General features: G+C 37.4%; 2 protein-coding genes and 1 long non-coding RNA gene across 3 annotated transcripts; all 3 read right to left on the reverse strand.

The window, feature by feature from the left end:
• Nucleotides 1–2517: 2517 nt before the first annotated feature.
• LOC107174884 (protein disulfide isomerase-like 1-4) lies at nucleotides 2518–12282 on the reverse strand. Its single transcript, XM_052439425.1, has 3 exons — nucleotides 11765–12282; nucleotides 2875–3004; nucleotides 2518–2770 (listed from the first exon to the last, which is right to left on the reverse strand). The coding sequence occupies exons 1-3, from the start codon at nucleotides 12280–12282 to the stop codon at nucleotides 2594–2596; spliced, it is 825 nt and encodes a 274-aa protein (XP_052295385.1). The 3' UTR covers nucleotides 2518–2593.
• LOC112496595 (uncharacterized) lies at nucleotides 10106–10511 on the reverse strand. The gene is made up of 2 exons (XR_003063122.2): nucleotides 10440–10511; nucleotides 10106–10338 (listed from the first exon to the last, which is right to left on the reverse strand). It is a non-coding gene; the product is annotated as an uncharacterized LOC112496595 (long non-coding RNA).
• On the reverse strand, nucleotides 12116–13728 carry LOC102628614 (WPP domain-associated protein-like). The gene is made up of 4 exons (XM_006494340.2): nucleotides 13643–13728; nucleotides 13355–13481; nucleotides 13064–13177; nucleotides 12116–12909 (listed from the first exon to the last, which is right to left on the reverse strand). The coding sequence occupies exons 1-4, from the start codon at nucleotides 13726–13728 to the stop codon at nucleotides 12856–12858; spliced, it is 381 nt and encodes a 126-aa protein (XP_006494403.1). The 3' UTR covers nucleotides 12116–12855.
• Between the last annotated feature and the right edge of the window lie 1671 nt (nucleotides 13729–15399).

Raw genomic sequence — 15399 nt, forward strand, 5'->3', positions numbered from 1 at the left:
ATTTTAAAGGGAAATTATTAGTCATATACCCTTAAATAATTTATTGCTGTTCATTTTCTTCCACTTTCCATTTCTTTTGCTTCTGAACTCCACGGCTCTAGTACTTCCTGGAAATGCACTTCACTATGAACGGAAGGTTATCTCACAATCTTATACATCTCAGCCAGTGTCTCACAATCCACTTTTGCAACCAGTGAAGCGCCTGTAACTTTCCATGCTGACGAGTGAAAAATCACCTGCACACGTTGATTGTTTTCAATGAAGTTGGTGAAATTTCTTTCTGTCAAAGCAACCACATCCTTCTCATTGATGAGTTCTGGTGGCGGCATCATCTTGCGATTGACAGAGCGGGGAGTGCTAATATATCTGATGGCTGGTAATACATCGTCGTTTTGTTGCTTGGGCTCGAGGAATGCCAGGTTTAGTACGGCTTTGTTGTAGAATTGATTTGGTACTGATGGCAAATTATTGCAATATTTTTGAGAGAGAGGTGTGAAGGTTAAGATTTTGCAGCGGAGAAGAATTGAAAGTATAAGAAGTAGAAATGATTTTGCCATTGCCATTGCTTTCTAATTTCGGATTATCGTGTGAGCAAGATGATATATAGCCGGCTAATGGACCTTGGAGAATTTCTAAAAGAGTGGTGATATTGTACCATTCAGAAAATTTTTTATGATAAAATTAGTAATCGCCCTAGTTCTTGCCTTTACATAATAAAACCTTTGCATGAAACATTTGATAGAATTAATCGAATTAAAAAAAATAGACAAAATACTGACGAAAACAACAGTACTGAAATAATAATAATAATTTACTTAATTAACACGGTAAATAGGCAGTAATACGTCAGTTTTGTCTCTTTATCATTTTCTATAAATTGAAGAATATTATATTCATTTTAGACTAACCGGAACTTCATGTGTCTAGTTTATGAGACCCATGTGGCTTTTGTCTTTGTGATAATAACACTGTAGAATTCTAAAAAGTTTGCAATTTTTTAATTTTTAATTTCATGTATTTAATACTTGATTTTTCAGTTTGATTGTGATTCACTTTCTTGAATTGAGTTAATTTAGAGAATAGCTTAATCTATGATAGTGCGGAGATTTAGTAAAATTTTCCGTTCAGATTTAGCCATTGTGTCCCCTTCTTTCAATAGATACAAATCACCCAAAAGTTCTTGATTTTGGTAGTTTGCGCTTTGTATTGCAACGTACGGTGTGTTCTATATGAGAAAAAAAAAATATTAAACATTTCTGTTGTTTTCTTGCAGTGCCACCTGATGCTTGATCTATTTAGTCATCAAATTGATGTTTATCTGTTCATTTGTATCAACGAGTTAAGAGAATTAACAGTTTTCTAGATATTTTGTACACATAAAATAATGCCATAATTGAATTTGCCCATGGCCATGCACATACAAGTAGTCAAAGCAAAAGAATCCACATTCTAATTTAAAAGATCAAATCTAATGTCACGAATATATATATATAGTCATAACTAAAATTTCGTACTTCTGATGTCTAAGTTACAGACAACAACAATTGTATTTGTGCCCAGCCACTTTTGTCGTAATCATTTTGTGGGAAATAGAAATTGGATCAGATACCCTAAAATGCTTCTTTAATAACCCTTCTTATTTTCCAGTAGAGTTGTATCTGACTGCTGGCTCCTTAACTTGTCTTCCAAGAAATCCAATGCAAATGACTACAAGAACAAGTAAAAAGCTCATATCACGACAGAATCTTGAATTTTCATCTATTATTATTCAGCATTAGGAAAGATATACATATAATAATAATGAAGGGGGAAAAATATGCACACCTTTATGTTGCTTAGGGTCAATTCACCATTCAATACATACTTCTCGCCATTGACAGCAATTACCTGCATTGAAATTTGCATAGCAACCCAATTTTTCGTATTTAATTACGGAGGAAATTAAAAAAAAAAAAAGCATTCATAAAGATTTAACAGAATTTGATGATAAAGCAAGGAACTCACTCTTGGAGCATGACCTGTGATGCCAAAATAATCAGAAATTTGTCTCCTATCAGTTTGCAACAAGTCCATTTGAAAATACACAAAGAGAAGCTGGCAAACAATTAATTTCATCAATTATTATTTAAGATCATAATGATAATTATTTTGACAGGCTATTAATTTCAGTGGGTTTCTGTTAACCAAGTTTCGACAAAATTTTGCTTGATCTCCCTACATCTCTATATTTACCTTTCCTTTAAAAGCTTTGGCTGCCTCTTGAAATATTGATTTAGTCTCAGAATCATGAACAGTCGCAAAAAGCCATAACTGAGAACAAATTTATGAACTCGTTAAGACCTGAAAATTTTTTAATTTTTCCAAGGTAAAGATGATGTAAACTAATAATTACCTCTTGCAAGCGGGAATCTAAAATCAATGCAGCAGTTTCCCTGGTGTAAGTAATCATCGGAGGAATCTTATTCAATGATATGAAGTCATAAATTCTTGCATCAGTAAATGGACCATCTCAGAAAATGGAGCAAAAAATGCACAAGGCTTGTGTAAATTTTCCATTTTGAAGCACTCATAATCATTTGCAGAGAGATAACTTCTAAAACAAAGCAAAGTGGCTAAGCTGTTTAGATTCCTTTTCCAGCAAGACTAGAGCAGGGCGTTTGATTTCTGGGTCAATCAGAAACATCTTTGCAACATCAGCTCTAGTAGTTTGAAAGAATATAACATCAGGATGCAGCTTTGATGCGGCCGCAAGCTTTTCACTTTCCGTGCCCTAACAAACAGAATTGAGTCTTTTGTAACATTTATGATTCAATAAGAGATGTTAAAATAGAAACAGTCTAAGAAATTGCTCATATTATGTGAGTGGGAGTGGACCTTTAAAGAGTCAAGGAATCCCAAAGCAATTGTAGATTCAGCTGTTAGTAAGTGCTCCGCTTTCTCTATTTTCATCAAGGTGTAAAGATCACCAGACATCTTAGTCTTTATATAATTCACAATAGCATCCCTTCAAAACCAAAATTTGTGTTAGGTTAGGTTATTCATTTTGCACACGTTCTCAACAACCAAACAGATTTAGAAGGGTTTTATTGAACAAAAAAAAAATCCAACAAAAGAAAACAAATGTTCAAAGAACAAAAAGAAAACTCACTTCGTCCTGTTATGATAATAAGTATCCACATGCACTCCATTAACAAAGAAATAAATAGTTGGTTATGCTTGAATTCTCCATTTTTTCCCCAACTCTATCACGCTCATAGCATTAACTTTTTGCTAGCACTGATTTGTCCTTCAGCTCAGTGGCAGCGGCTTCATATTCTGGAGCAAGTTTCTTGCTCTGGGGGGACCATGGTGCATAAAAAAGCACCATCACATGCTGATTCTTGGCTATAACATGATTAAAATTCTTGTCACTTAGTTTCACCACCACATCTTCTTTTTCATCAATTGCCGGTGGCAACTTGTGCTTTTGATCATTGAAACTGTTGTAAGAATCTGAAAGTTCAACAGTGTTTCCGTAAGAGATTGGAGGAAGTTTCTTGAATACGGAAACACACAATACATAGCCTCCATCATAATCTATTTTGTAAACACAGAAAGGTGAAAGCCGAAAAAGAATAAACAAAAGAAATATTGTGGTGGAGAGCAAAGGAGATAAGCTTTTGTTGACATTGTTGAGCAGCCGGCCTAGAGTAGGTGTTCTGTAATTTGTACTTGAAATCTTCAAATAATTGTTGGCTAATGACAAGAGAAAAGTAATTAAATGCTCCTTGTGTTAATTATTTTCAAAGATGCAGACAAAAGGCTAAAAATATTTTTTAAAAAAAAGTTATCTTGATTTCTTTTCAGAAATTACATTATTAACACATTGTTGATAGAAAGGAACCCTCTAGCCTGACAAAGCACAATTGATAAAGGCAAGATCCACATCTCTATCTCATAAAACCAGTGCTTTTGTGAACATCACTATGGAACAGTACTGTCACTGAATCTTGATCATCTCTTATTATAATCTTTAAAAAGCATCTGCTTGGAACTTGTATTAGAAACTTTCTGTATGTGAATGGAATACCTACATTTGTTCACAATTATTTGTTAACTTCTCCAATTATTTCTTTCTGGATCAACTTCAGTATTTTTGAGACGTATGCAGAGTTACACAAATTCACCACCAATTGGAACAACAATGTCGAAGACATATTGTTGCAAATATCACATACTAACGGAAACTTGCTTCTCTTGCTTTCTCATTTCAATTGGGACTAGAGTGACATTTCTTCTGAGTTCAAAAACGGGAAACATCTCTGTGTGGCCCAATCCATATCTTGCGGAATCCTTTGAAGAACGGGCTGAATCACACCAGGAGGAAGATACAACTAGGCCCAACACATAACCTGTTGCAAGCCCATCGCAAATGAGAAAATCACCCAACTGGCTGAAGGATTATGTTGTTTGAGAAGCAGGAAGTTGTGGATTCCTTTATAGAATCTTTTATCCGTTTGATATTTTCTTTTGGCTTTACAATTGCTATTTTTTGTAACCACCTTTTGTTAGAGGTTCTGTTAGAGGTTGTTAGAGGTGAAGCATATAAGCATTGTAAGGTTTAAAAAGCAAAGGAATGAAAATACTCAATTCTCTTTCTTCTCTGGAATTTTCTTTCTTCTTAACCTCTGTTCTGCTCTTAATTCTTTTTTATTTGGAGCTGGCACTTGCTCGAAGAGTGTTTTGTTGAGTTGATTTGCTTGTGTTGTAGGACAAACGTATCATTGGTGCTTTCATTGACTTTTCCATGGCTGATTCAGAGGTGTTGGCAGCAATGAAGGCACTCCAAACGTAATTGGAAGGCCAAACAATTGCGATTCATCAAAACTTGTAGCAGTACATGTCCACAGTAGATTCTCATCTTGAGAATCTACGTTCTCAGATCCAAGGGTCTTCGAGTGTTTTGGTTGCATCATCAGGTTCCGCACATCGCTCTTCTCTAGTTGCGGAGGGGCATTCAGGACACACCGATCTCTCGCCGATATTACGATCAATGAAAATGGAGGTTCCCAAGTTTGATGACTCTGTCCCGAATCGGTGGGTGTTTCGTATTGAAGAGTTTTTTTTATTTCCATGAAACTCCAGAGCACTTGCTCCTTCGCATCATCACGTTTCACGTGGAAGGGAGAGCGGCAGCTTGGTACCAATGGATGAAGGCGAACAAACTGATAACAACATGGAAAGATTTTCTAATTAGTTTGAAGCATCAGTTTGGTGCTTCAATGTATGACGATCCTTAAGGTACACTTTCCAAACTTATACAAACCACCACAGTCGCAAAGTTTCAGTCAGCCTTTGAAGATTTGATGAATAAGGTCACTGGAATTTATGAACCCTTGTTGATCAGTTCCTTTATCATTGTTTGAGAACGGATATTCACAAGGAGTTGATGTTTTCCCGCCCTACATCTCTGATGAATGCCTTTGCTCTCGCAGAAGCTTATAAAGCTCGTTTAGAGGAGGCCAAAATGAGTGGCCGCCCTTGGACTAAATGGCCCCCACTGTCGGCCCCAACTATGACCATTCCATCCATCAGCAAAATTCTTCCACCCTCACATGTGCCTATTCCCACCCCCACCACAAACAGTTCCCATGTAGCTCCCACAACACACCAACCTCTTAAACAAACAAACCTTCCAACCCTTTTACCTACACCAAATTTACCAATTCCCCGCCTCACTCCAGCTAAATTACGAGACAAATGAGAAAAAGGATTGTGTTATAACTGTGATAAAAAATACAGTGCAAACCATCACTATCGTAGTAAGTTTTTTATTCTTATGGGGACTGACGATGATGAAAATGAGGATACTACGAAGTTGGCCATGGCGGAGCCATTTGAGGAAATGGTAACGACAGATATTTCAAGCTTGAATGCCCTCGCGGGGCAGGTGAATCCCCATTCATTTTGACTGATTGGCAAGGTTGGTAACCACTGCTTTCAAGTGCTTATTGATAGTGGGAGTACCCATAATTTTATTAAACCTGTGTTGGCTGAACGATTGGGACTTCCTATTCAACCCACGACTGATTTTCAGGTTTATATTGGTAATGGTGACTTCTTGGTGTGCCAACTATATTGTTCGCAAGTGACTCTGACTATGCAAGGTTATGCATTTACTCTGGACTTATTTGTTTTACCAATTGAGGGGTCGGATGTGGTTTTGGGTATTCAGTGGCTTCAACGCTTAAAGAGGGTGTCCCATGACTATGCTGCCATGACGATGGACTTCTATTGGGATGGGAAATCGATCAGCCTTCGTGGGGACCACCAATTCACTGAGTTTAATTACTTTTAACCAATTTCAAGCCCTTATGCATAGCACAACTGTTCAGAACTTATTTGAGCTACAACAAATACATTCGGACCAAGATAGAGGCTCCGAAGTCTTAGAACTTCCAGTTTCACTGCCCACTCTGATTTCTCACCTCCTTTACAAATTTCACAACTTATTCTGCCCCCTAACAGGCCTTTCCCCACTGTTTCATTAACTATAGAATTCACCTACTACCAAACACAAAACCAGTGAATGCTCGGCCTTATTGCTATCTTCACTTCCAAAAAACAAAGATAGAGAAGTTAATTCGCAAAATGTTGGAGCAAGGTGTAATAAAACCAAGCCACAACCCTTTTTCTTCCCCGGTGTTACTAGTGAAAAAAAAGGATGGCACCTATCGTTTTTGTGTGGACTATCGTGCCTTGAATACAGTTACTATCAAGGATAAATTTCTTATTCCAACAATTTATGAACTACTGGATGAATTAGGTGGAGCAACCATTTTCAGCAAATTAGACTTGAGGGCTAGTTATCACCAAATTCGAGTGCACAACAGAGACACATACTAGATAGCTTTTCGAACTCATAAAGGGCACTACGAGTTTCTTGTGATGCCTTTCGGCTTGACGAATGCTCCATCTACATTTCAAGCTACCATGAATCAAATTTTTGCTGCTTTCTTACGTAAATTTGTCATTGTTTTTTTTATGATATATTGGTGTATAGTTCATTTTTGGCTGATCATGTCTCTCACTTAGAGCAGGTTTTAAGTTGCTTACATAGTCATTGTTTCTTCATCAAACTTTCCAAATGCCTTTTCTGCCAAGAAACAGTTGAGTATTTGGGTCATTTGGCTTCTGCTGGAGTTGTTCGTGCGGATCCACAGAAAATTACAGCCATGGTCAACTGGCCACCACCAACGTCCTTGAAACAATTGCAAGGGTTTCTTGGCCTCACGGCCTATTTCAAGTGTTTTATTAAATGATATGCTTCTATTGCTACACCCCTCACTGACTTATTGTGCAGAGATGCTTTCAATTGGACTCCAACAGCAACCATCACATTTGAGGCCCTCAAACAAGCTATGGTGGAAGTCCCGATACTGTGATTACCAAACTTCGAGTTGGATTTCATCATCGAGACTAACGCATCAAATGTCGGTATTGGTGTAGCGTTTATGCAAGACAACCACCCAATTTCTTACTTTAGTAAAAAGTTGGGACCAAAACTTCAAGTGGCATCAACATATATCAAGGAGTTACATGCCACTACCGAGGCTATCCACAAGTGGTGACAATATCTTCTTGGTCATTTTTCATTATTCGTACCCATCATAAAAATATCAAAGAACTTCTGCAACAAGTTATCCAAACACCTAACCAGCAGGTGTATATCTGAAAATTGGTTGGTTATCACTTTAAGATTGAATACAAGCCTGGTCGAGCAAACCAGGTAGCTGATGCTTTGTCTCGCGTGCATGAAAATGAGCCTGTGGAGGCACCTGAGAGATACTCTGCCTATTTACCATTGGTTTCCAGTCCAACTTTTGACTTGTTAGAAACTCTACGCTTGGATAATACCACTTGTCCAGACTTGGTACTCCTTCATAAGCATTTTGCCGCAGGTGAGCTCTCCCCTGATTTTTCTGTTTATGATGGATTACTTTTCTTCTGCCATCGCTATTATGTTAGCTCTCAATCCTCCTTGAAGTCAATCTTGCTCCACGAATTTCATGCTACCCCATGGGCTAGATATGCTGGTATAAAATGAACCTTGGTTCGCTTAGCTTCGGTATTTTATTGGTATAAGATGAGAACTGATGTTGAAAAATTTATAGATGCTTGCCTAACCTGCCAACAAATCAAGCAATCAACTCAAGCCCCAGCAGGATTGTTACAGCCACTACCTATTCAATCATTAGTATGGGATGAGGTCATTATAGATTTCATTACGGGCTTGCCACTATCATGAGGGCTCACTACTATCCTTGTCGTTGTAGACCGTCTGACTAAATCAACACATTTTGGAGCTCTACCTTCTCAATTTTCAGCTATGACGGCAGCGGACTTATTTGCTAACATGGTCGTTAAACTCCATGGTTTTCCTAGTTCCACATTGTCGAATCGCGATCCAATTTTTATGAGCAATTTTTGGAAGAAGCTTTTTGAACTAAGTGGCATTTCCCTAAGGCATAGCAGAGCCTATCATCCGCAGACTGATGGGCAATTCGAAGTTGTGAACCACGGGCTTGAACAATATTTACGAGCTTTCACTCAAGAAAAACCACAATCGTGGGCCTCTCTACTCTACTGGGCAAAGTTCAGTTACAACTCCGGCTATCACAGTGGTCTCAAGATGACACCATTCCAGGCATTGTATGGGCGTATTCCACCTACTATCCTAACTTACTCTAAGGGCTCTACTTCAATCCAAGCTCTCAATGATGCGCTGACGGAGCGAGATGCTCTCTTGCGCCAAGCTCAGCATCGAATGACACAAAAGGCTAATGCCCATCGGCGTGAACTCCAACTCAATATAGGAGATCGCGTGTTTGTCCGCCTTCAACCATACCGACAGACATCGTTAGCTCAACGAGCATCCCAGAAGTTAGTGAAGAGGTATTATGGGCCATTTACAGTATTGGAACGTATAGGGCCAGTGGCATACAAGCTGAACCTTCTGTTAGATTGCAAAATTCATTATGTCTTCTATATTTCAATGCTCAAACCCTTCAGCGGTTCCGGCCTTATCAATGGATTACCCTTACGTCGTGATAGCAACAGCAATCGACCACTTTTATACCCAGCTACTATTTGTGCCACACGGACAGTCTTACATCATGGGAAAGAAGTTCAACATGTTCTGGTGTAGTGGTCGGATAGCGCTCCAGAAAATGCCACCTAGGAAGGTTTCTTTGAGTTTTCGCACCTCTATCCTGATTTCACCTTGAGGAAAAGGTGATTTTTCAAGCCTCAGGGAATGATATAGCATTGCCAATCTCTTTGGAGTGGCCTAATGCATCTCTTGTGGAATCCTTTAAAGAACGGGCTGACTCACACCAGGAGAAAGATACAACTAGGCCCAACACAGAACCTGTTGCAGGCCCATCGCGAATGAGAAAACCACCTAGCTGGCTGAAGGATTATGTTGTTTGAGAAGCAGGAAGTTCTGGATTCCTTTCTAGAATCTTTTATTCGTTTGATATTTTCTTTTGGCCTGACAATTGCTATTTTTTGTAACCACCTTCTGTTAGAGGTTGTTGGAGGTGAAGCATATAAGCATTGTAAGGTTTAAAAGGCAAAGGAATGAAAATACTCTGTTCTCTTTCTTCTCTGGAATTTCCTTTCTTCTTAACCTCTGTTCTGCTCTTAATTCTTTTTTATTTGGAGCTGGTACTTGCTCGAAGAGTGTTTTGTTGAGTTGATTTGCTTGTGTTGCAGGACAAGCGTATCAGTACCGTTTGTGTCACGTTCTCTTAATAGAAAAATATAACCCAAAAGTTCTTGATTTTGATAGTTTGTTCTTTGTATTAGAACGTACGACGTGTTTCATGAGAAAAAATAATAAAAATTTGCTCTTACTTTTCTTACAATCTAACAAGGTGCTTGATCATTTTGGTTATCAATTGATGTTTATCTATTGAATGCGGTTATCAATGAGTTAAATGAATATAATTAAAGGTATGATAGATATTTTTATATATAAAAAATATGCCATTATTTAATGTGACCTATGTCGCAGTTAAAAGTAGTCAGCAAAAGAACCCCTTCTAATGTAAAGGATCAAATATGAAGGCACGATTAGTGATTAACTGGAATATCTAAGTTAAACAGCACTTCTTATTGCATCCAGTCATTTTGTGGGAAAGGGAAATTGAATCAGATACACTAAATTGCTTCTTTAGTCATCATATCTGGTACTGGAAGTCTAGCTAATAACTTTTGCTGAAGTTGTATTTGAGAAAGAATTATTTTTGACTGTTGGTTCCTCAACTTGTCTCCCAAGAAATCCAATGCAAATGACTGCAGGATCTCAGATCACGACAGAATTGTGAATCTTAAGCCATTTTTCTGCATTAGGGAAAAAAATATATAATAACAATTACGGTGAAAAGAATGCAAACCTTTACATTGCTCAGGGTCAGTTCACCATTCAATACATACTTCTTGTGTTTGCGAATGCTAGCGACAGCAATAAACTACAAGTAAATTTGTATAGTAACCATTTTTTCATATTGATGTATAAGACAAAAGCTACTCCGCAATCATAAAGATTTCACAGAATCAAGGTAAAGTAGGAAACTCTCTCTTGAAGTATGACCTGTCACACCGAAATAGTCAGAAATTTGTCCCTTAAGTTTCGGGTACATTTGCGAATACACAAAGAGAAGCTGGCAAACAGTGATCAAGATAATATAAAATCATAATGATAAAATTATGTTGACAGACAATTAATTTAAATGGCTTTCAGTTATCAAGTTTCAACAATTTTTGCTTGAGCTCGCTACATAGATTAATCTACCAAATACAAGTCTTTGCATTTACCTTGCCTTTGAAAGCTCTAGCTGTCTCTTGAAATATTGATTTAGCCTCAGAATCATGCACAGTCGCAAAAAGCCATAACTGAGAACAAATTCAGGAACATGTTCAAACCATAAATCTCTCACATTTTCCCGAGGAAAAGATGTAAAATTGATAATTACCAATTTCAAGGGGGAATTTAAAATCAATGGAGTAGTTTCCCTGGAGTAAGTAATCATCGGAGGAATCTTATTTGATGATATGAAATCATCAATTACTGATATAGTAAAAGAACCATCTGAGAAAATGAAGCAAAAAACGGACAGGGCATGTATAAATCTTCCATTTGAAGCACTCAAAATCATCGCAGAGATTATTTGTTTTACAAACCAAAGTGGCTAAGCTGTTTAGACTCCTTTTCCAGCAAGACTAGAGCAGGGCGTTTGATTTCTGGGTCAATCAGAAACATCTTTGCAACATCAGCTCTAGTAGTTTGGAAGAATAAAACATCAGGATGCGGTTTTGATGCAGCCGCAAGCACTTCACCTTCCAGACCCTAAAATTTTTTGTCATAGCAGTAACAGATGTTAAGGGAAACACTAAGGCAATTGCTCAAATCAAATGAGTAAGTATGGACCTTTAAAGAGTTAAGGAATCCCAAAGCAATTGTAGATTGAGCTGTCAATAACTGCTCTGCATTCTATATTGTCATCACAGTGTAAAGATCACCGGCCATCTTCGTCTTTATATAATTCACAATAGCATCCCTTCAAAATAAAAAGGATCTCGTTATTAACAAATGCACAAGCATATAATAGACTTGCCCCTTTTAACTTTTCCCACTTCTCAACAACTATAACAGATTTAAAAGGGCCATATTGAACAAAAAGATCCAACAAAAGAAAACACATGTTCCAAAAAAACTCACTTCTTCCTGTTATGGTAGTAAGTATCCACATGTACTCCATTAACAAAGAAATAAATGGTTGGATATCCTTGAATTCCCCATCTTTTTGCCAACTCGATCTCGTTGATATCATTAACTTTTGCTAGCACCGCTTTGCCCTTCAGCTCAGTGGCAGCGGCTTCATATTCTGGAGCCAGTTTCTTGCTCCAGAAGCACCATGGTGCGTAAAAAGCCACCATCACATGCTGATTCTTGGCTAGAATATCACTAAAATTCTTGTCACTTAAATTCACGGCATCTTCTTTTTCATCACTAGCCGGAGGCAAGTTGTACTTTCGATCATTGAAACTTTCATAAGAATCTAATGATGCAACGGTGTCTCTAGAAGAGATTGGAGGAAATTTCTTGAATACAGAAACACATAATACATAGCCTCCATCATAATCTATTTTGTAAACACAGAAAGGCGAAAGCCGAAACACAATGAACAAAAGAAAAATCGTAGTGGAGAGCGCAAGGAGATGAGCTTTAGTTGACATTGTTGAGCAGCCGCCCTTGAGTAGGTGCTCTGCAATTTGTACTTGACGTCTTCAAAATAGTTGTTTTATAGCAGTGATCCTATCCGCAATGCAAATTTTACTCTGAATTGCTGGCCAATGACAAGATAATTATAATTAAATGCCTCCTTTTTTGTATGCATTTTCACAGAGCAGACGACAAGCTAATAAATAATAAAATGTATTTTGATTTCTATTCAGAAATTACACTATTAACATCCAGTTGACAGAAAGAAACCCTCTATCCACCACTAGCTTTATAAAGCACAATCGACAATGACAAGATCCAAATCTCTAGCAGATGAAACCAAAGTTCCTGGGAACATCACTATGCAACAGGATTACACTGAATCTTGAAAGCAACGAATTGAATGGAATATTCTTTTGCAGCCATATAAACACGCTTCCTATATGGCGTTAATTTGTATTCTCAACGCCTTACCATAATGTGACATGCTTGGTCATCTCTCTTTATAATCTTTGAAAAGTGTCTGCTTGAACTTTGTATTATAAACCTGTTGTATGTGAATGGATTACCAACATTTGTTCATAAACTTAATGAATTTCTCCAATTAGTTCTTTCTGGATCAACTTCAGTATCTCTGAGACCTACAGAGTTGCACAAATTTACCGCCAATTAGAACAACAATGTTGAAGACATATGTATTACAAGTATCACATATACAAGCATATAATGTGACATGATAGAGTTGTAGTTGCATCACAAACCAAGATATATTATGAAAGAATTTTGAGAAAATACATCATTGCTCATCTCAAAATGCTGTTGCAATACAGGTGAATGTTGATGCAGTGTTGTGTATATCTTATCAAGTAAGCCTATGAGCGCATCCACTTGATCGCCCAGCAGATCCACCTGGAATCCAAGCAGCGTAACGAATCTTAAGAAAATTTGCTTGAAATGCTCTTAAAATGTATATTCATCAAACCCAAGTTAAATTCAGTTTGTTTATCCTAAAAAAAAATTAAATTAAATTAAATTAAAAATAAAAAAAACACTAAGGTGAATAAAACTGAAATTGCAGCTCAAAACCTCAGTTTCAGCCATTTGGAGATTCTTTCTTCTTCTGATAAATGCTGTTCTGTAGAGTAATTCCCGTTTTTGTATTGAGGAAACAAGCTCAACAAGCAAATCTAATCGATGCTTCATCTCTTCCAACCTGTACAAAAGTAGCGCAACATTATGCTTAGTAAAGGTCAATCACTTGTTTAAACAATTAATTTTGATGGAACATGAATGTCGTAACACAAATGGCCATAGTCAATGTTCACAGTTAGAATAAATTAAAGGGGAACTGTATATAAATGTAAACTGAAGTACCTCAAAACTTTGTCTGCTAATTTTTCTTGTGCTTGGAGCTCAAAATTTCCAAATACGTGTGAAAACTCCAGTATAGGTGTAAACATGTGTTAGTGAAGCTGCTTAATATGAAGAACAGAGGATTCGAGTGCAGCTTATTTAGCTATGCTTGACTGCAGCAGATTCACTTACTCAGCTGATGTGGCATGGTGACGTGGCCTAGTTAGTTATTCTAAACAAGCATTCTTCATATGTGTATAACAGATCACTAACAAAGTGTAACAAGCCACTCTCGTGCAATATATATATAAGTGTAATCTGTTCAGATAAAATCAATAAAATAGATTCTAAAGTTTTCTTTATGTTGCATTCTTTCATTTTCTTTAGCTTTCTCACTTGCCAAACATAAATACTTAAAGTTCTTTCAACATGGAATCCAATTGGTTTCTAGGAATCTCTTCATTTTGTTATTGGAAAGTTATGGAATTTTTGTCATGCACATTATCTGCAGGAATCATTTGATCATCAACTCTTTCTTGATCATAGTCCGCTGTGCCTAAACTAGATTCCAACTCACTCATTTTTGTCTTACTTGTAGCTAACCGATCTAGAGCTTTCTCAAGTTCGCTTCTCACCGAAGTAAAAGTGGACTCATCCTCATTCATCAGTTCTTGAAAGATCTCATGCTCGTTCAGCTTTTCAGTTTCCATTTCCACCCAGTCAAATTGTTTCTTCTGTTCATTTACTTCAGAACTTGCACTTACCATTAGATCTCCATCTTCTTCCAAACACTTCAATAACATATCTAGTTTTTTGATAAAACTCTCCTCTCCATTTCCCTCAAAACTTCCGTCTCTATTTTTGGAGGAACTTTTGTCTTGCTTCCGGCCTTCTTCTTGGCAAGCATCTTTCATCGCCTCACGAAAAACAAATTCCTGTATCTCCTGTCTAAAGAGATAATGTTGCAAGCATCTATCTCTTTCTTCCACTCATCAATAGTTTCCCCGAATAAAACCATATACACATTCTCCTTCACAAAATATTCCACTATTTTAAGTGACTTGTCAGGAACCTCAACCTCTTGGAGTTTTGTAAATGTGTAGTTCGCAGTATTCACAACATCTCTGATGGTCTCATCAAAGACAGCACGAGAAACCTCTTCTGTTACAAGCCTGTCAATTCTATAGTTTCCAATTTTCTCATTCCAATCCTTGCAATGTACAAATTCTCCTTAAAGTCGTGAACAAAACCATTAATCAATGTACAAATTGCATCCTTCTCAATAGTCCACCTCCATTGCTGTTCCTGAGGCCCCAGCTCAGACAAAAAAATAGCATTCTGCATTTTCTCAAAAGCGTGATGCAAAGTCTCTTTCAAAATATTAATATCAGAACCCATCTGCTCAATCTTTTTGTGATCAATACCGCCATTCCTTTCCTCATCAATAACTTCATGCTCGATATGCAAGACTTGTTGATCAACTGAATGCATCAACTCAGAAATTTCACTATCTCTATCCTCATCCCGACTTCCAGGACTGCTCATACTGAGCTCAGCGACACCATCACTCTTTGTTCTTTCAAGCTCCAGGTTAGCATTTTGCAAAGCAACCAATTCTTTTTCCTTCGCATCCAATGCTTGCCTAAGCTTCAACTCATTTTCGAACCTCTCCGTCAATTCCTTATCCTTTTCGCGGAGAACCATTTCTGAATCCTGAAGGCGACCCTGGAAACGGTCTTTAATTTCTTCCAAGTCTGCCAGGACTTTTTCATGCCAGA

This window comes from Citrus sinensis, chromosome 4, assembly GCF_022201045.2.
Source record: "Citrus sinensis cultivar Valencia sweet orange chromosome 4, DVS_A1.0, whole genome shotgun sequence".
Lineage (NCBI taxonomy): Eukaryota > Viridiplantae > Streptophyta > Magnoliopsida > Sapindales > Rutaceae > Citrus > Citrus sinensis.